This window comes from Solanum lycopersicum, chromosome 1, assembly GCF_036512215.1.
Source record: "Solanum lycopersicum chromosome 1, SLM_r2.1".
Classification (NCBI taxonomy): Eukaryota; Viridiplantae; Streptophyta; class Magnoliopsida; order Solanales; family Solanaceae; genus Solanum; species Solanum lycopersicum.
In genome coordinates this window covers 76,448,220-76,469,497 of record NC_090800.1, presented here as the reverse complement: position 1 = coordinate 76,469,497, position 21,278 = coordinate 76,448,220, and the positions used below count along the sequence as shown (strand labels likewise).

The 21,278-nt window shown below is 38.1% G+C and overlaps 2 protein-coding genes across 9 annotated transcripts; both read left to right on the top strand.

Annotated features, from left to right (window-relative positions):
- The first annotated feature begins 5,450 nt into the window (after window positions 1-5,450).
- Window positions 5,451-16,240, top strand: LOC101254938 (uncharacterized). Of its 3 annotated transcripts, none has more exons than XR_011221879.1 (10): window positions 5,451-5,839; window positions 6,592-6,979; window positions 7,772-7,972; window positions 8,115-8,357; window positions 8,860-8,926; window positions 9,037-9,231; window positions 11,228-11,319; window positions 13,783-13,965; window positions 14,048-15,347; window positions 15,772-16,240. XR_011221879.1 is itself a non-coding variant. In XM_004229469.5 (10 exons), exons 1-10 carry the CDS (start codon window positions 5,712-5,714, stop codon window positions 15,992-15,994), a joined length of 1,857 nt encoding a protein of 618 aa, XP_004229517.1. In that variant the 5' UTR covers window positions 5,451-5,711; the 3' UTR covers window positions 15,995-16,240. The 3 variants fall into 3 exon arrangements, 2 of the variants coding, with proteins under 2 accessions (XP_004229517.1, XP_019070856.1); XM_004229469.5 differs by having other exon boundaries at window positions 14,048-14,184; XM_019215311.3 differs by having other exon boundaries at window positions 5,469-5,839; window positions 6,562-6,979; window positions 14,048-14,184.
- Window positions 16,241-16,902: 662 nt separating this feature from the next.
- Window positions 16,903-20,821, top strand: LOC101250049 (pentatricopeptide repeat-containing protein ELI1, chloroplastic). Of its 6 annotated transcripts, none has more exons than XR_003246787.2 (5): window positions 16,903-17,087; window positions 17,491-19,504; window positions 19,896-20,019; window positions 20,093-20,163; window positions 20,422-20,821. XR_003246787.2 is itself a non-coding variant. In XM_069299548.1 (2 exons), exon 2 carries the CDS (start codon window positions 17,596-17,598, stop codon window positions 19,468-19,470), a length of 1,875 nt encoding a protein of 624 aa, XP_069155649.1. In that variant the 5' UTR covers window positions 16,926-17,087; window positions 17,491-17,595; the 3' UTR covers window positions 19,471-19,746. The 6 variants fall into 6 exon arrangements, 1 of the variants encoding a protein (XP_069155649.1); XR_003246791.2 differs by having other exon boundaries at window positions 20,085-20,163; XR_011221877.1 differs by having other exon boundaries at window positions 16,905-17,087; window positions 17,491-17,835.
- The last annotated feature ends 457 nt before the right edge of the window (window positions 20,822-21,278 follow it).

Genomic DNA, 21,278 nt, shown 5'->3' with positions numbered 1-21,278 from the left:
AGGGTAGGGGTAGTGGGTAAGTGCAGGGTAGATACATAGGTAAATAAAGGGTAGGGGGTAAGTGTAGGGTAAGGTAAGTTGTAGGAGGTGGGTAGGGGGGGTAGGAGGGGGGGTTAGGAGGGAGGGTAGGGAGGGGGTAGGGAGGAGGATAGGGTGGGTTGGGGGGTCCTCGGGGCGCGGAGCCTCGAGGGCCTGGGGTAGGAAGGGGTAGGAGGGGAGGGGGGGTCCTCGAGGCGCGGAGCCTCGAGGGCCTGGGGTAGGAGGGGAGGGGGGGTCCTCGAGGCGCGGAGCCTCGAGGGCCTGGGGTAGGAGGGGAGGGGGGGTCCTCGGGGCGCGGAGCCTCGAGGGCCTGGGGTAAGGGGGGGGGGGGTCCTCGGGGCGCGGAGCCTCGAGGGCCTGGGGTAGGGGGGGGGGGGGGGGTCCTCGGGGCGCGGAGCCTCGAGGGCCTGGGGTAGGGGGGGGGGGGGTCCTCGGGGCGCGGAGCCTCGAGGGCCTGGGGTAGGGGTAGGGGGGGGGGGGTCCTCGGGGCGCGGAGCCTCGAGGGCCTGGGGTAGGGGGGGGGGGGGGGGGGGTCCTCGGGGCGCGGAGCCTCGAGGGCCTGGGGTAGGGGGGGGGGGGGTCCTCGGGGCGCGGAGCCTCGAGGGCCTGGGGTAGGGGGGGGGGGGGGGGTCCTCGGGGCGCGGAGCCTCGAGGGCCTGGGGTAGGGGGGGGGGGGGGGCGCGGTCCTCGAGGGCCTGGGGTAGGAGGGGGGGGGGGGGTCCTCGAGGGCCTGGGGTAGGAGGGGGGGGGGGTCCTCGAGGGCCTGGGGTAGGAGGGGGGGGGGGGGGGTCCTCGAGGGCCTGGGGTAGGAGGGGGGGGGGGGGGGTCCTCGGGGCGCGGAGCCTCGAGGGCCTGGGGTAGGAGGGGGGTAGAGGGGGGGGTCCTCGGGGCGAGGAGCCTCGAGGGCCTGGGGTAGGAGGGGGGTAGGGGGGGGGTCCTCGGGGCGAGGAGCCTCGAGGGCCTGGGGTAGGAGGGGGGTAGAGGGGGGGTCCTCGGGGCGAGGAGCCTCGAGGGCCTGGGGTAGGAGGGGGGTAGGGGGGGGGTCCTCGGGGCGCGGAGCCTCGAGGGCCTGGGGTAGGGGGGGGGGGGGGGGGTCCTCGGGGCGCGGAGCCTCGAGGGCCTGGGGTAGGGGGGGGGGGGGGGGGCGCGGTCCTCGAGGGCCTGGGGTAGGAGGGGGGGGGGGGTCCTCGAGGGCCTGGGGTAGGAGGGGGGGGGGGGTCCTCGAGGGCCTGGGGTAGGAGGGGGGGGGGGGGGTCCTCGAGGGCCTGGGGTAGGAGGGGGGGGGGGGGGGGTCCTCGGGGCGCGGAGCCTCGAGGGCCTGGGGTAGGAGGGGGGTAGAGGGGGGGGTCCTCGGGGCGAGGAGCCTCGAGGGCCTGGGGTAGGAGGGGGGTAGGGGGGGGGTCCTCGGGGCGAGGAGCCTCGAGGGCCTGGGGTAGGAGGGGGGTAGAGGGGGGGGTCCTCGGGGCGAGGAGCCTCGAGGGCCTGGGGTAGGAGGGGGGTAGGGGGGGGGTCCTCGGGGCGAGGAGCCTCGAGGGCCTGGGGTAGGAGGGGTAGGAGGGGGGGTAGAGGGGGGGGGGGGGTTCCTCGGGGCACTATGTATATATATATACAAGTTACATTTTGGTGTATATGATTAATCATACATAACAATTTACAAAGTATATATTATTTATAAGTAGGAGGGGGGGGGGGGGGGGGGGTCCTCGGGGCGCGGAGCCTCGAGGGCCTGGGGTAGGAGGGGGGTAGAGGGGGGGGTCCTCGGGGCGAGGAGCCTCGAGGGCCTGGGGTAGGAGGGGGGTAGGGGGGGGGTCCTCGGGGCGAGGAGCCTCGAGGGCCTGGGGTAGGAGGGGTAGGAGGGGGGGTAGAGGGGGGGGGGGGGTTCCTCGGGGCACTATGTATATATATATACAAGTTACATTTTGGTGTATATGATTAATCATACATAACAATTTACAAAGTATATATTATTTATAAGTTGTAAAAATAGAGTTTTTGTCCTAACACATAGTGAGGTGAATACTTATTCCGTTAATAAGATATAATACACATCAGTAATGACACTTTAGTGAAGACTTTCTAGTATTATACAATCAAAAAGAAAAGAAAAAGAATTAGTTGTGCACAAGATGTACAAGTCATATTTTTAGTGTACTCGTACGTAATCATATTATTTGCATTACTAATATTTTTTCTTTCCTTCGATTTGCGAATCATTTACTAATCGTTCAATTAACGATGAAGACATACAACATAACTTAACTTTAACTCATTTATCTTGGCTTTAGAGTTGAAATGGTCACTTGACTAATAATTATTATCTTATAAAGTTATTCTTATTTTTTTTAATTCTATTTTTTAGCACAACAAAAAAAATAACTCTCTAAGATAATACTAATTAATTTACGTGAGTGATTGTGTCACATATGAAAAATTTATACCTTGATTCTATTTCATCTTTTCGAAGGTTGACTCTAAAAAACAAAAGGTAATCATAAATATAAAAAATGCTTGCTTAATTAGGTTCATGACATGACAGTCATGCAACTAGTATAAACGTAAATCATATTTTGGGACAAGTAGGTACACCTAATCCTCCATCTAGAAGTTTATCTAATATTTGTTAATTAAACTTCAAATTAATTATTCTTGCACATTTCGTGCATCATTCAGCCAAAGAATTGACATCATATTTAATTTGCTTTTTTTTTTAACTTAACCTACATAAGTATAGTATTATAAAGTATAAGATCAAATATTAACTTGGGAAAAAGGATAAATATATTTTTGATATCCTCCGTCATATTTTCAGTTAAAAAATTAAAACGTATTTACCCTTCTTTTTAACGGAAAATCAAATATGAACCCGTGGAGTAATTCTACAGAGAATTTGACCAATTAATTAGACCCAAAATTTAAAAATCAAGCCATTTTTATTTTATACCCGCCTGAAATCCATTTGACCCAATTTATAACACCCATCTTCCTACAAATTGAATCTGCCGCGATAATGGTCTCTCTAAAATTTACGACGATATAGTGGTTTTGGTTTGAATTTTGTTTGGTTGTTGCTTGCTGCTCGGCGTAAGGTGGAGGGATACCGATGGTCACTGATTTGGGGTCTGATAATGTCTTCGTTTTCTGGAAGATGAAGGTTAATTCAATGGTCGATGGCTAATGGCGAAATGGGTCTGGTTTATTGAGGTGTTTCCGGCGGCGTGGGTCTAATTAATTGGTTAAATGGGTCTCTCTGTAGAATTACGCCACATATTTATATTTGATTTTCCGTTATAAAGAAGAATAAATACGTTCTAATTCTTTAACAACAGAGTATTTGATGTATCAAAAATATAACGAATAATATATGCATATCATTTTAAATAATTTAAAAATATAATTATTCTTTTTCTTATTAACTTTTTTGACTCATTATTTATGGGCCAAAGTGCAAAACGCATTTGAGACAATACGTCTTACTTATTTGCTTTATTTAGTCAAAAAAGAAAAAAGAAACGCAATCTATATCTATCCAATCTATTGAATGTTTGAGTGTGAACTCACGTATTGATAACTGGAAAAAGAATATATTTATTGTGCAAATATTTTTAATGATATGAAACTTCTAAAGAAAAAAAACACGTAAATTTAATTCAGAATGGATAATATCTCAAAATTAATTAATAAGAGTATTTTTTGCGGAGAGCCGAAGAAGATGGTCTTTGGGCTCATTTGTATTTGATTTCCAAAAACCTCTAAGGTGCTTGATCAATCTCGAAAGCTAAATCATGAGCGTCCTAAAAATGAATCTGGCTCCTCTTCATTTCTCTTCTCTTCATTTTCTCTTTAAGTTACTACTTATGTGTATGACACCAATGTGATTTAAATATTAGAGGTAATTAGTTTTCTTAATCATTGAAATATACTAATTAACCATGATTGAAAAAGATACTTAAGATTCCTAACTTTAATAAGAAAATATGTATTTTCTAATTTTTATATTTGTAAAGTAAATTATATCTATTTTTTGGAAAAGTTTGTCTAACTTTTAGTTTTCTTTGATATTTTATGGCAAAGTAATTTCTAAATACTTTTTAATTTAACATTTGAATGGTAAAAATTCTATTTTATGATTTACAATATTTTTCTTGGTAAATAATTTATTTTAATGTTTGTTTTAAATTGATAGAAGATTTAGTTTATGAAGAAACATTTTTCTTTTTGGTGAATAAAAAAATATATATAACGATAATATATAACGATAATGATTTAAACTATGGTGCGAAAAAATTGTTAGATTAATTTTTTTATAGCAATAATTAGATAGATTTACATGGTAATATATATCATTTTAACCATGATTAAGATATTTAATTACTTAAAAAAAATATGCACCATTGATATTTAATATAAATAATATAAATCAGGCTATAATAATGCATAAAAATTAAAAAATCATTGTTTTTCCAATTCTAGACAATCAAAATTATTTATACCTCAAAGATAATAAATCAAAAGATCAGTAATATCACTCAAAACGAAAAAAAATAATAATTTCATAGATAAATTTTATTTGCTTCTCATGAAAAGAAGTAAATAAATAAGATTTTTTTATATTTTGTTGATAAATTAAATATGGCAAGAGAACTCCTTAGTTAGTTAGCCTTATAAGTTACTCCCTTCAAAGAGGAGAAACATTCTACAAATTGAGTTGACAACCTAATTGTCATGCCTCATCAAGATATAACACAAAAATGTTACATATTTGATTATCAGTTGCTCATTTTATTTTAGCTGTTACGATGTTTTTTAATAATATTTTAATTTAAACATTAAAAATGATCTGAATTTGTTTCAATAAATCATATTTAACTTAGCTTTTATTTTACACAATAATTAATTTTAGTAGGGTTGGACATAAACACCGAAAAATCAAAATATCGAACTGAATTCTTTCAAAATTTTGTTTGGTATTTCGATTTTTGGTTCGATATTCGATTTACTTTTTTGTATTTTTCGGTATTTCGATTCGGTTCGGTTTTCAGTACGTAATATCTTCCTCTTCTAGTTCCTCTTTCAGGCGTAGTAGCAGCGCTAGGCGCCAACAGCTGTCAGATGTCTATTTTTGATGTATTGTCTATTTTTACTTTTTAACTCATTAAGTTGAAAAATCAAAAAAAATTGTAAAGTTTAAAATTTTAAAAAGCCCACTAAGCAGGCCCATTGAAAACCAAAATAAAAAAACCAAACCGAAATAATAAAAATCGAACCGAATCAAAATACTAAATGCCCACCCCTAAATTTTAGTGAGCTCGTAATTATTTTTCTCTAACAATACCAATATAATAAAATAATTTTTTAATTATTATTTTATTTGAATTTGTCTTACATACTTAGAAATTTCATTTTTTTTTTTTGAAAATAATGAGAGAATCATCTCACAAATAAAATTGTCCCAAAATGGTATTTGGAACATAACTCAAAACATGCCCTAAGAAATCGACCTTGTTATCAGCGGCTCGAACTTCCCCAAATCCCACTCCCAACTGATATACTAAAAAGCTGAAACACAAATTCAGTTGAGCAATAATCAATGGCAGCAAATTTTGGATCCCTTCCATTTTACTCTTTGATTCAATTGAGTATTTGAAGAGGGAAGTATTAGGGAAATTGGAAGGATGTCTCAGCAAAACAGCAATAACAGTAGCAATAATATACCAGTCAGCGAAGTTTATTGGACTCTGGTTGCCAAAGCTGACAAGAAGTTCTCAAAAATTCGAGATTTGCCCTACTACCAACGTAACAGGTCTAACACTTGACCCCAATTTTTCATTTTTTCTCATAATTTTGATGATCTTGAATAACTCCGTATGGGCGTTTTGTTTATTGTTGATGATAATGATTGCTGTATACTGTGATTGATATGCTTGAATGAATTGTATAACTTTGGGGATTTCAATGGGGAAGAATGAAATAACCCCCTTTTAGTAATCAACCTTGAATATGAGTAAATAATGATGCTAAATGAACAAGTTAGGAGTAATTTCTATCAGTTTAGTGTATTTGCATCAAGATGATTAGAGCCCTGTTTGGAATAACTTAAAGAATGATGTTTTATTGGAAGACATTGTACTTGGTAATTTTTGATTTTGGTGTTTGGTTGGACATATAAATGTGACGCGGAATAGTGATGGTGTTTAGTGATAGTTAGATCTAGTGAAGAGGAAAATATGGTTACAGGTTGATTAAGAGTGAGAGCATATGGAGCACAAGTGCAATGGAATTTCACTTAAGAGTGAGAGCATATGGAGCATAGTGTTCTTAAGGAAAATATTTCCAGTACTTCAGTGACTCATCTAAAAAAAAGATATTTTTGAACCAAGTCCAGGAAATAATTTATCATGGAAAACATTTTACGTTTTTGCAACAAGGACTAGCTGTAGTCTGTAGACGATTTTTGTGTTTCTATTCTCTGCAGTTTGATGTTTCTACTTTGATTTGTATAAAGAATGTTGTGTCTTTTGACAGTCTTTAATTTGGGTGGTTCTGTAATATAAGGTATGATACATACTTCTACAAGGTTTTCAAGGTATACACACAATTATGGAAGTTTCAACAAGAGAATCGACAGAAGTTGGTGGAAGCTGGTCTCAAGAGATGGGAGATTGGGGATATTGCATCTAGAATTGGTCAGCTTTATTTTGGCCAGTACATGAGGACAAGTGAAGCCAGCTATTTATCTGAGTCATATATCTTTTATGAGGCAGTGTTGACTAGGGAGTACTTTAAAGATGGGATGTTTCAGGATGTTAATCTTTCCAACAAGCAACTTCGGTTTCTTGCTCGGTTTATGACAGTTTGTTTGGTTTTGAATCGGCATGATATGGTTTTTCAATTGGTAAATCAGCTGAAAATGTTGCTTGATGAATGCAAGAGGGCGTTCCAGGTCAGTGACCATGATTCTTAATTGTTTTGTACACAAGCTCATACGTACTTTTCCACTACAGTAATATTTTGGTTTGCCATAATTGTATGAAAAGTTGCTAGGAGAACTGGAGGAAGGCAACATGTGTAGCATGTCAGAGTCAAATGTTCAATTATCTTTATAATTTGGACCTCTGTTCACATATGTATATTAAAAAAAATATTTTTTTTTACTTTGTGCCTTCAACAAAAATATGTGGCGTATTCAGGGTCTAAACATAGGATCTGTTTTCTTGCCATGGGAAGTAGCTGCTGTTGTGGGACTTAGATGAAACCATCAGCTTTTATCATGTGATGTGGTTCTTTTTTAAGGGAGTAACCGGGCTTCTTTGAAGTGGTTAGAGTAGTTTTGTATAGATGATATAGATGATTTGAGAGGAAATCTGTAATTATCCCTTTTTGGAGGTAGCCAGCAGACCCTTAATGCTGAAGAATTCAACCTTACCAGTTTTTTTTTTTTTAAAAGAAGTGGTAGACTATTCAGATTCCCAATATTCGACTGAACCATTAAGTTTGTGAACAGCCTTTTATTCAGGTAAAGTTTGTTGCGAAACACAGAAGTAATGATTTCCCAAATGTCCATTTCCATTGATGGAGTTATCGTTTGGAGGACTGAATGATATGAATGCCCTTTGTATGCTATGACCTATTTTCACATACTTAGCTTGGTCCCTTGCTCACTACGTGTTGTGATAGGGGAAAGAACAAATATTCTATGCATAGATGGATGACTTTTAGATGGAATTGTTTCCAGGAAACTGATTTTAAAGAATGGAAGCTGGTGGTTCAGGAAATAGTTAAGTTTCGAAAAGCTTACCCAGCTTTTATGAATATCAGGCCATTGAGATATAGTGTTGTATTGGACCTTCATCCAGATTGCCTGCCACAAGTTGTTGAAGCAAAGAGAAAGCTAAGATTACGAGATGCACTGCTCTGCAGCTACCATCCCAATGAGGTGAGCCTTTGCATGCCTACCTTTTGTTCTAATTGGAAGCGTCTGGGTTTATTATGCAGTTTACAAGTGAACTTAATGTTTGCATCCATATTGATCAACTGCATTAATATTCACTCATCTTTTCTTTCTACGCGGTGATCAGGTTAAGTATTCAGAATTGACTCTTGATACTTTCCGGATGCTACAATGTCTGGAATGGGAACCTAGTGGGTCATTTTATCAGACAGGCAGGGTTCCTCCAAGTGGGGTTGGAACTGGTATTGGCCAGAATGGAGCTCCAGGGCCCAGTCGTGTTAATTATTCACAAGATATATCTGATCCTACTCTACCTCCTAATCCTCGCAAGTCCATCTTATATCGTCCATCTGTTACAAATTATTTAGCGGTAAGTAGTTGCATTTTTCAACTATTTGCAAAAAAATATTTTTGTTGAAAAAGCAAATTGCAGTTCTTGTGCTCTCATCTGACATTTCAGTTCCGTATAAGTATAGTCTAATTAACTTGGTAAATTTGAAATCTCGAATCTTGTTTTAGCACAAATGTAAGATGGGAAAGGTAACTGCTTATTTTTGAGGAAAATTAGTTTGATTTTCCTGGTAGCATATGCTCTATTAATATTACTGAACAGAGTTCTATTGCAATTAATTTCTTTTGTGGTAGGTGGAAGTTTTTAAATATCCTTTTAATATCTTCTATAATGATACTGCAAAAGTTGGCATCCTTCTATCTAGAGCTGGTGATTGTACATTGCATAAACAGCACTATAGCCAATGACCTCCGTGGATATGGAGAAGGATTTTTAGCTCCTGGATTTATCTGTGTATTCCTTATGCATGTACTCTCTATACTATTCTTTATTGAAAGTTAACCTTGCCAATTATTGGCAGGTCTTGGCCACAAACTGTGAGGAGCTACCTCATGATGGAGTTCTTTTACTATATTTGTCTGCTGCAGGTAGTAGACGGAGTAAAGCTCTTATATGTTGACATAATTATTCCTTCAAAAGTCAAAACTCTAAATTTACAGCTTACACGGATCCTGTTAACAATTTAAATTTGTGACAGGCAGCTCTCAGAACTCTTTTTCTTCTCCATCCCACGGTGCAGGGAGGAGCTTTATGTCTCGTGTTGGCGACTCAGAAGCCTCCTCTACATCTTCACTGAACGTTGAATTTGAAATCGCAAATCCCATTTCTGCCAAGGGGAATTGCTTGAGTGAGCAGAGTAGTTGCTTATACATTGGTTCTCGTTCCAGTAGAGGTATTGAACACTTTCCCCATTATGTAGATCCAAAAATGAACAATTTTGAGGCACAAAACATACTGTATTCATCCTCTTGTTGCAGAAGTATCAGCTGGTGGAATAGCGCATAGGTCTTGTTACGTTGTGCATAGGTCACTCTAAAATCAATTCTTGTTTTAATATGGACAACATGTTACTTTGCAGAAGTTCATTGTTTTCTTTCATTAACAAAAATTAGATAGAAGACCTGGGAAAAACTCATGAAATGCTTTAAGAACATAGAAAAATTTAAGACAAAAACCCTGATTTTATGTATGTAAAATCAACTCAAGGAATACCAACTTGAAGGAGGTGTTTTTCTGCTCATACCTTTATCATCTTAAATATTGAAGTCATTTGTGACGAAGGGTAGTCTATTGGCAAAGAGCTTCTACCTTCAACCATAATATTGGGGATTGAGTCACCAAGGGAGCAAAGTGGGTAAAATTTTGGCTTTTGAGTAGAGAATTTCCCCAGACTCCACTTGTGTATTACAGTGTTTCTTTTTTTTTTTTTGTTGAGTAGGGAATTTGTGGGGTGGATCTGTAGAGAAAATGGTCAAAAGCCCCCCCCCCCCCCCCCCCCCCCCCCCAACCTATAGGCGGATTTCCAACTACACACTCATATTTTATGGGGTCCTATTTACCCCCTGAACATTTTAAAAGTAGAATATATAACCCCTTTAAAACTGACCCCTAGATTCGTATTAAGTAGTGCTGGACACGCGCCCGCCACGTAATATATTTATTTTAATGTATAAAAATCAATTATTTTGTTTTCTTTCATATCCATGCATGGCATCAGCCACCAACAGGAGATTTTTAATCCATTTACAATCAAATTTCTCTCGATTCAACCTTCAAAAATCCCCAATTTTTTTTTTCCAATAATCGCCTAATTACCCTTCAAAATCTCAATTTCTACCCCATTTCCTGCTTTTTCTCCCGATAATGATGAAATTTCACTCATAAACATTAACAATGTAATGCTCCAAAAAGTCTGGTAGAAATTTTTAAAATGAAGATATTGCAAGATTTTTGTACTATTCGATATTTATTGTAGATTTGATAGTCAAAGCTTTATCAGATCTGAAACAGGAAGGTAGATGCAATACCGAAATATTTAAATTTTGTGTTTATGCTTGAATCTGCATCTCCTACTTAAAAAATCTTGAAGCTACAAAGGAAGTGGCAATGGTGGTTCACAACGAAATTGATGGTTGATGGGTCTGTTCTCGTATAGTGGAGGGACAATGAAGACGAAGAATTGGTGGTAGATGAGTGAAGTTCACATGGTGCCGCTGCCGCTGCAGTCTATATTGGTGTTGCTGGTCTTTCTTGTTAAAGAGAAAGAAGAAAAGGTTGCTGGTGTTTCTTGTTAAAGAAAAAAGAAGAAAAGGAACGTTAAAAGTAAAATAAAACAAAACATAAGGAAACATAAAAAAAGTAGAAAATTAATAATGAATTAAAAGAAACTTATAATGTTAAAGTTTATTAGTTGTTTTTGCTCTCACTCTCTCAAAGAGAGTGAACTACACATTCCTTGCCAGCTCAGCACATAGGGAGCGAATAATTCCATTTTAAAATAGTCTAAGGAGGTAATAGGATCAGCCTAACGTATGAGTGTGTAGTTGAGAATCCGATTATAGGTTGGGGGGGCTTTTGACCATTTACTCAGATCTGTATATTAATAAAACAAGTAGCGTTCTTTATTGATATCCATAAAGACATGGACAATGACTCAGAGGTTGTTGTCTGCATCAGTTCTTCTTATCTAAATATGGTAGCAAATTGTTACACTTCATTTCTGTCGTCTGGCTGGTATTTTGTGTTTACACTTAGCATATATGCTGGTCATCATCTATTCTGATCATCACACAAGTTTTTTTTTTGGTTTTAAACCTTATCCTTTGAAATTGTAACCAAGTGTCATATTTTGGCTGTATAATTCTGAATCCTGATTTTTTTAATTCTAGGTCTGAATGGGATTTATCCATGTGACTTGTTGCCATTCACTAGAAGACCACTCTTTTTGGTCATTGACAGTGATATCAGTAAATCATTCACGGTATGCATCCTGGACCTTGCTAATATGATGACAATTGGTGCATAGTTTATCTGAGATTACTATTGTGTTGAGCCAATAAATTTTGTGCTCAAGGATGATTAACTAAAAATGGAGAGAGTGGTGGAAATGCTTGTACTGATGATTGTATGTTCCAATACGGAGACCGGCATAGGAATATATCTGCATTGCAGAGTTTAAAGAGTCTCAAATACTAATAACCTGATAGGGCTTGGTTGGACTTTCATTTAATGAAATTTAGAACTGCTGAAATTTCAGAGTTAAGCTCCATGTTTAAAGCTTACAAACTGTTTTAGGGGATCAAATTGCCTGGTCTCTCCCGGTGTGTGCATGTTGCTAGAGAATTTTGAGTGAGCCATAACTCTCTAACCTAATTCAATAATTTTTTAACTCTATTTCAACAGCAGCTAAAAGAATTCCCCCATCAAACTCAGATTCTCTCTTAATATTTCTTTTTACTGCTTTGTGTTGCCCATCAATAGTTTGCTTGTTAGAATTGCAGTTACTGTATGGACGTTGGGTTATTTAAGAAGCAAATCTGACTACCTTGGGGTAGTTAGGTAGTATTTTGGTGTTCAGATAGGCATCACCTGCATAAAAGAGGGGCCTCAATTTGGGTTCACATTTCCAATAGGGAGCCTGTGACATCTGAAACAAGATTGGCATTTGTTAATGTGCTACATAAGGTTCAAAGGGCTTAATATGTGGGATGTGTCCTCGGCGTTGTTATAGCATGCTTCATGTTTAAATGGATAAAAGGATCCATCATCACTGAGTTCTGAGGCTTTATGTGTGGGATGTGTGCTCGGCATTGTTGCAGCATGCATCATATTTAAATGGATAAAAGGATCTATTATCACTGAGTTGCGAAGTTGAAACAGCAGATCTCTCTCATTAAAGGAAGTATTACATGGATTTGTCAGTATTGGTCTGGCAGGCAGAAGCAAATGATGTTAAAATAAGGTTTAGAAATCTTTCGTTGCAAAGGAGTCATGATACAGGAAATAAATACCGTAGCTTATATTAGAGAGTTTAGCTACTTATGCTCTTAAAAATAGGATAAAATACAGGAATGCTGTCCAGAATGTCCGTGGTGAGAGATCCTGAACTGGCTGGTTCAGAGTACAGTGGGCCATGCCGAGAACAGTAAAGAAGCCAATGTATAAGTGGGATTTCAGGATGAGGAGGAGAAGACCCCAGGCATGGAATGTAGTTTCATTTGAAATTATGTGGGTAGTTTGGAGGGAGAAGAATAGAAGAGCGTTTGAAGGGTTGAGAATGATTATGTTTGTGAGGAGTAGCCTCTTGTCTCTAGTTTCTTTATTGGTGTACCCATGAGGCCCTTGTTTGTAGTTTGATGATTGGATGACTTTTATAAAGAATCATATTGTGGTTTAGGTTTATCTACTTTCTGGTATATCATTTGTATACGGGAATTTCCCCTTCATTAATAAAATTATTTACCTTATCAAATTCATTTCTAAGTTTTAGTTTTTTTTTTGATTTATTTGATTATCATCGTGGACCTCAACATCATGGGCTTCAAACTATGATTCTTTGATATTCTTCTTAGTCGCACTTTGTACTTAATTTTTCCAGCAGTATATTATTTTATCCTTGATGCATTTTATTCAACCAAAATCTACAGCTGAATGGTGTTCTGGACTCCCTCAGAAGGATCTATGCATGAGATAGTCTACAAACTTCGATGATATTATTGTACCAGTCTTGGTCTCTGGTGATATATTAGAGTTTCTCCTAGTGTCATTTTTAAGGCAGGAAAATATTTAGGTTGCACTTACCTTTTCTCCAGCCTGCTTTCTTTTACAAAATTACTTCATCAGCTCATAATCTGTTCTTAGCGGAAGTGACCTTTTTGTTTCTTGATATCCTTGTATCTGCTTGTTAAATAGATAACTCTCAAGTTAACTCACAGGCCTAATAGTTAGGTTTAAATTTATTTTTAATCACTTGTTAAATTTATTTAGGTAATGAACCTTTTGCTTTTGATTTATTTCTCTGATATGGATAAAAGTATTTGATGCATGGATATCCCTCAGAAGGATCTATGCATGAGATAGTCTACAAACTTCGATGATATTATTATACCAGTCTTGGTCTCTGGTGATATATTAGAGTTTCTCCTAGTGTCATTTTTAAGGCAGGAAAATATTTAGGTTGCACTTACCTTTTCTCCAGCCTGCTTTCTTTTACAAAATTACTTCATCAGCTCATAATCTGTTCTTAGTGGAAGTGACCTTTTTGTTTCTTGATATCCTTGTATCTGCTTGTTAAATAGATAACTCTCAAGTTAACTCACAGGCCTAATAGTTAGGTTTAAATTTATTTTTAATCACTTGTTAAATTTATTTAGGTAATGAACCTTTTGCTTTTGATTTATTTCTCTGATATGGATAAAAGTATTTGATGCATGGATATCTACAGGCATTAAGTGGATCAGAGAAGGGAGAATCAGTTATCATGCTACTCTCTCCTGCTATGTCACTGCCTATACCTACTGTGGACTCTTCACGACAGCTGAGTGGAAGCTCATTCACAAGTTTTCTTACAGTTCCTTTACAGGCTTTCGTTTTGATGCTTGGTTTCACGGGTTCTGACATTGACATGGTGTGCTAGCTTAACCCCAACTGCATCTTACCTGTTTTTTTTTATGTCCTTGGTTTGCTCACACATGGATTCTTGCTTTCAGGATATGTATGATAAGGCTGACAAACTTCTTTCTTCATCATTAAATGAGTGGGGTTTGTTATTAGCAGCATCAGATAATCTTGATCCTGTTTGGGCTCAAACTCTTGGAGATCCATTTTTACGGCGGCTTATTTTAAGGTAGGTTGCTGCTGTTCGCCAACATTTTCTTCCGTTCTCATCTTAGTCATCTAGTGTCAAGTCTTGAAGTAGGCCCTCGAATGGCTGAATATGGATATAGTTGATTTGATATTGAGCACCTGGCAAAATCTGATACTTCTCTGGTACATATTTTGCTGATTCACTCGTACATGTTTTTATTCCAAGATGTTGGTCCGGAGTGTGGTTAAATTGGTGTCTATTTGTATTTTCTCAAGGCTTATGGGTGTGAGGGTGGGTGTGATGTTGGTTTGGCATGCTAGTTAAATTGGTCTCTATTTGTATTTTCTCAAGGTTTATGAGTTATGGGCGTGAGCCGTGAGGGTGGATGTGGAGGTTAAGCGTGAATTCGTTTATGAGGAAAATTCTTGAGAATGGTAACAAAATCATAAATGTGTGACACAAAGGCTGTGCTAAAACCATCTGTACAATTTAAAGGGAACATTAAGTTAGCTTTCTTCTACTTCCTAATACAGGAATTCAATAATATCCGAGGCACATAATTTAGTCCTGTCCAAGCCTTTTCGTCTTTAAAAAACCTTTATGATTATTGTTTCTCTGTCTCACTGATGCAGGGACATCCAACAAAATTGGAAATTAGGTCTCCATTCCTCTGTTTCATTGTAGAGTTTCTAGTAGAATGATAATATTTCCCCTTCAATAACTCGAGGCTGCCACCCCGTTAATTTCCAATTTGTCATTTTTGAGGAAATTAAAATGACAAGTCAGCTGAATCCTTTAAGGATTGTTTGGTTTGAGTTATTAGGAAAGATAATCATGGTAGATTTCTTGCATTGTTTTATCCCGTGTTTGGTCATTATTCTCATATGCTGTATAAGGGAATCTTCGTAAAACTTGTACAGGAATCTCAACCTGGTTCTTATAATATGAAGAGTAGCTTCCACGTATTGGTTTGGTGGTAGTTATCAGTATTATCATCAATTCAATGCTTTCTCTATTATTTGCTTCGAGTATCACAATATTTTGCTGTTAGTACTTTTTCAATTCCTTGAATGCTATGTAATGTTTTCTCTATTATTTGATATTTCTTCTTTACTTCTGTGTGTTCTTTGTCATACTGCTTTGATGTGTTACTTGAACCGAGGATCTTTCGGAAACAACCTCTACCCCCAGTCCTCCACGAGGTATGTGTATACTTTACCCTCCCCAGACCCATCCCACAGGGTATGTTGTTGTGGGGACTTTCTAAATTGTTGTACCAGATTCAGTATGGGATAACAATCCCTGTATTAGGGTATCAGCTATGTATGAGATAAAATAGCAAAAAAAGAACCAAAATGCCCTTGTTTGTAATAGTTGTTTTCAAACCCTTCAAGCATGCTGGGGGCATATTACAAAATCTTATCAAAATACAAGGGGGACTGCACACAAGTAATGGTGCATGAATATAGAGTAAATCTTTTATATTTTAACAAATTTCTGACCAATCTAATGAACTCAAGTAGTTCTTTTAATAAGTAATATGTGTTTTAGTTATACGGGTCTACTTTCCTGTTGCTCTTTTCCTCGCAAAAACTTGGATGGTAAAACACTCTGAAAATATTGCAGATTCATTTTCTGTCGGACAGTGCTGGCGCTGTATGCTCCAACCTTCAACAAGACAGAATTTCTCCCTGAATGCATCCCTTCCCTTCCAGATGCTTTCCTGCCAACTAGTGACACATGTCAAAGGATAGTATTGCAACTTGCTGACATCTTTGGTGCAACCAGCAAGTTCAATTTTTCAGAAGAGACGCCGATGCTTTCTGATAGCAGATGCCAGGAGAATTGAACTTGGCAACTAATTTTTATTTTATTGGGTCAATTCTGGTAGCTTTGTAAATTGATTTGAAAATGAGGAGGCTTCTTTGGTTTGTCCCTTCTCTAATGTTTGTCTGTGGGGTTCTGTAGGTTGATATATATACTTGTCCAGTTAGTCATATGTGATGCTTGTGAAGTCTGAACAATGGTTCCTCCAACATTCCCAGTTTGATTGATATCCCAAATGTTTTCAACGCGAGCTGCGATCATGCTACAATCTGTATTGGCTAAACTCTCTTCTATACATCTTTCTATAGTTTTTTTTTCGCTCAAATGTTTCATATGTTCATGTGGAAATCAGGTAAAGAAGGATTTAGTTCTTCTTGGAGGTGTATTTAAGAAGTCAGCTGTGAGGGTGTTTGGTTAATTGTTTGTAGTTTCATGGTAGCTTTTATGAAGGATATGATGGACATTGATTGTAAAAAGTTCTCTCTTTTGTATTCCATATGCAAGTGAAAAATATAACTATGAGATAGAAAAATGTTTTTCTTTATACCAAGCACACCCATATATGACTACACTTCCACATATTTTGGTAACATAAAAATTTTACTAGTTATCCATGATGCATCTCCAAAAAAAAAAAGAATAAAAATATTAAAAATACCTTTAACCTTGACACAAATTACTGATAGCCTTAAAAATACTCTCTTAATTGATTAATTAAATTTAGATTCACCTTTAACATATAACATGACATAATGGTTTTAAACTCTTTTTAATTAAAAGCTGTACCAAAGATGTGTTTAAGTTCAGTTAATCAAGTAAACGAGTGTTTATCTTTAAATGTTTCAAATATGAAACTACTAATTCACACGAAATTCAGGGTGAATTCAAATTTGTCTTCTATAAGAAAAAAAAAAAAAAGAAGATAATTCTAAAGAATTGTAGTGCATTTCAGTATCCTTGAGGAGTTGCTGGGAAGATATTTCGGAAGGGGAAGAGAATATATATATATATATATTACTACTACGACGTCGTTGGTAGTAGCGGTTATGCCGTTAATCGTCTCTCCCAAGTAGCCAAGCTTCTGAAGTTCTTCAGTTTTATGAAACAAGGCGCAGGTACTTGTATGTTTTGATTCCTTTCTTCAATTTGCAACTTAGGGGAGTCCGAGCCAAAGAGGAAAAGAAAATTGTCTTGAAAATAATAATAATAAAAAAAAAACACAAAAAAGTTTTCCTTTTGCTTTGATATTACTTGGAAGAAATTCCTTAGTGGCTGAATATTCTATGTATGGTGAAGGACACATTTTAATGATTTATGATGATTTCTTGAAACAAACGCAAGCTTATCGCCAAATGCCAACTGGCTCCTTTGGGGTTATAGAGCATTGGCATTGATTCGTAAACTGTAGGCAATAGTTTGAAGTTGTGTATCCAGCAATATTTGAAGGAACTTAATTTCTATATCGACCTGTCTCAAGTCTTCCTCATAACTATATGCTTATTGTTGATGATGAAGCAGGTGCTTGATTAGATGCCCTTTGTGTTCTCCTAGTTACATTTTGATTGCTATTGGGATCTTGGACATATTACAGTCTTGAAAGAGTTCCCAATCAAAGCTTTGGCCATGTCGGGAACTTCCTTTTTCTCCAGTCCACCACTATACACTACTAGTACTACCACCAACTACAGCCATAGCCCGTCACCTGACAGACTTAAATTCTTGATAGACAAATCAAAAAACATCAGACAGCTTCTACAGATTCATGCATTTCTTATTCGCAATGGTCTGGAGAGTGACCCAGTATTGAATTTTAGGCTCCAGCAATCATACTCTTCCCTTGGACACCTCCAACATTCTGTGAAGGTATTTAAACGCACTCATAGTCCGACTGTGTTCTCTTACACTGCCATTATCCATAATCATGTGATCAATGATCTCTATGAACAAGCCTTTGTCTTATATATCCAAATGCTAACACACAATATTGAGCCTAATGCATTTACATTTTCTTCCATGCTTAAAACTTGCCCACTTGAATCAGGAAAAGCCCTTCATTGTCAAGCCCTAAAACTCGGATATGAATCTGACACATATGTTCGAACTGCTCTCGTAGATGTCTATGCAAGAGGCAGTGACATTGTGTCAGCTTGCAAACTTTTTGACACTATGACTGAAAGGTCCTTGGTGTCTTTGACAACAATGATTACTGGATATGCAAAGAATGGGCACATCCAAGAAGCAGGAGTGTTGTTCGAAGGGATGGAAGACAGGGATGTCGTTTGTTGGAATGCCATGATTGATGGGTATAGCCAACATGGTAGACCTAATGAAGCTTTGGTTCTTTTTAGGAAGATGTTACTGTCAAAAGTTAAACCTAATGAAGTAACCGTGGTGGCTGCTCTTTCTGCTTGTGCGCAAATGGGAGTACTGGAATCAGGTCGGTGGATTCATGCTTATGTGAAAAGTAACAGAATTCAAATAAATAAACATGTAGGTACTGCTTTTATTGACATGTACAGCAAGTCTGGGAGTTTAGAGGATGCAAGAATGGTGTTTGATCAGATGAGAGATAAGGATGTCATAACATGGAATTCGATGATTGTAGGATATGCAATGCATGGATTTAGCCTTGAAGCTTTGCAGTTGTTCAATGAGATGTGTAAGTTGGGTCTCCAACCTACAGATATAACGTTTATTGGTATTTTAAGTGCTTGTGCTAATGCTGGATTGCTCTCTGAAGGGTGGACTTATTTTCAGTTAATGGAGAAGTATTTAATTGAGCCAAAGATTGAGCACTATGGTTGCATGGTGAATCTTCTTGGACGAGCAGGACAGCTAGAAAAAGCTTATGAATTTGTCAAAAGTATGAAGATTGATTCGGATCCTATTTTATGGGGAACTCTACTGACTGCTTGTAGGATTCATGGGGATGTAAGGCTTGCGGAGAAAATTATGGAGTTCCTAGTCGAACAGGATCTTGCTACTTCAGGAACTTATGTTCTGCTATCCAACATATATGCTGCTTCTGGTGATTGGGATGGAGTGGCAAAGGTGAGGGCATTGATGAAAAGAAGCGGGGTTGACAAGGAACCTGGCTGTAGCTCCATTGAGGTAAACAATAAAGTGCACGAGTTCCTTGCGGGTGATATGAAGCATCCCAAAAGCAAAGAAATTTACATAATGCTGGAGGAGGTGAACAAGTTGCTCGAGGCTCATGGGTACTTGCCGCAGACTGATATAGTCTTGCATAATCTCGGGGAAGTAGAGAAACAGCAAGCACTTGCGGTTCATAGTGAAAGGCTAGCAATTGCTTATGGACTAATTAGTACTCAGGCAGGAACTACAATCAAGATTGTCAAGAATCTACGTGTTTGTCCAGATTGTCATGCTGTCACAAAGCTCATTTCAAAAATCACAGGACGCAAAATCATTGTTAGGGACCGGAATCGCTTTCATCATTTTGTAGACGGTTCATGTTCTTGTGGTGATTTCTGGTAGAACTTTTAGCATATGTTAACAAGCAGGCATGCAGGTAGGTTAGGCATGAAAGCGGATATTTCCGTACTCAATTATTCAATTCTGTTTATTTTGATGAAAGCATCAATATGGACAGTGTCTATATTTTGTGAATTCTGTTCAGGTTGACTTATTCTGAGTAATTTGTAGACATGTAGGTGATTCTCTTATCTTTGTAGTTTGTATGGATAATCTTTCATATGTTTCTCTTTACCGCCGTCTTTGTAGTAAAGGGGTTCGAAAAATTTCTTATTTGAATATTGTTAGACTTGAGATTGAGTGATTCGACTTACCTGTTTATTTCCCTCCTGCCTAAATTACTTGAGGTTGTTCCTTTTGTCTCTCCTGAATTAATTGTCATGTTCTTCTCTCATATGGCTTGTTAACCTGCTGTTTATGATGCACAGAGTGTTCTATAAGCATCGCATTGTACCATGGTACTTGTCGTAGCTTGATGACATCCTCATACTCAACAGGAGCTTATATAGTTGAAACTGACTACCTTTCCAACTATCAAAGAAAGAGCCGGAGGTGAGATTTCATTACCATCTTCCCAAAAGCAATTCCGATTACAAACTAATATCTGACAACTGAAGTGCTTCAGATACCACCAATCTGTGGAAGATGCAACAACTTGTTGAGCATTGTCTGCTTCACAGAAATGCTTCAAAACAGGTGTGCGATTTCTTTTTCAGTCATTGACGTTTATGTACAGAATCACTTCCATAGCCCTTTTGTCAAGAATCTGATGGTATATCAGCTGCTATGTTTAGCATATTTTCCAGTGCACTAGGTTGCAAAATATGGAAGAAACAAGCGTTTCGCGTAATCAGAAAGTTGACATAAATATTAGCTCCATTTCATCTTGAAAAATATAATCTTTTTTCTCAATATTGTCTTTGCAATTTGATTCAGTGGTGTTCCATTTTGTAGGAGGAAAGCTACCAAACATTGATAGCTCTCAGGTAGAGTATTAGAACGGAAATATCCATTAGATATATTGGTGCGAGGTCATCCCTGTTCCTTTGTAGTTTGAAAATGGTATTATTCACAGAAGTTGTTTTTTAGATCACAAAATTCAAAAGAATCGCATCCATTTTTTGATACTGTGTCTAGTCAAATATTATCTCATAAATTGAGACGGACGAAATAGTATTTAAAACTACAAAAAAGTCAATATCATGGAGATTTATGTGGTCCTCCATAAATCAAATTAAAAATTTTTGAGCTTGAATTAGTAGAGAACCTTTTTGTTTTTGTATGGATTGACTTATTCGATTCCAAATATCAACGGAAATCTCGAATTTAAAGCGTGATCAATTGTGTAATCTTATTCATGCGATTATGTACTCTTTGATATGAATTTGTTCGTCTAAAAGATCATGACTTTCCTACGATCCTTTTGATGAAGGGATATTTATGTACTCTACAATCCGTAAGTAATCGATACCAAAAAAGAAAAAAGATTTTTCTATTGCAAAAATAAAGATCTCGTAAAATACATAAAACTAATAACAAATTTAAAAGGGGCTACAAAAATCGAACTTATTCTTGACGAGGAAGTTATATTCCATTTTGAGAAAATTATGCGAAATGACAAACATCTACAATATATTATGTAGTATAAAGTTCATAATAAATTATTCTATTTGTATATTGACAAGCGAAATACACAAATGGAGTTCTGAAAAATTCCAAAATATATAAATATACAAAATTTATATATACTTACCATGTTTGTATATTCGCAAGAGAAACATATAGAAATGGACAAAAGAAATATACACAAA

Bases quoted from the DNA above. Each gene is read 5' to 3' on its own strand.
- LOC101254938 (XM_004229469.5), top strand. From the start codon at position 5,712: ATGTCTCAGCAAAACAGCAATAACAGTAGCAATAATATACCAGTCAGC. The intron at 6,980-7,771 runs GTCAGTGACCAT...AATTGTTTCCAG, and splicing joins AATGCAAGAGGGCGTTCCAG to GAAACTGATTTTAAAGAATG. The intron at 11,320-13,782 runs GTATGCATCCTG...GGATATCTACAG, and splicing joins ATATCAGTAAATCATTCACG to GCATTAAGTGGATCAGAGAA.
- LOC101250049 (XM_069299548.1), top strand. From the start codon at position 17,596: ATGTCGGGAACTTCCTTTTTCTCCAGTCCACCACTATACACTACTAGT.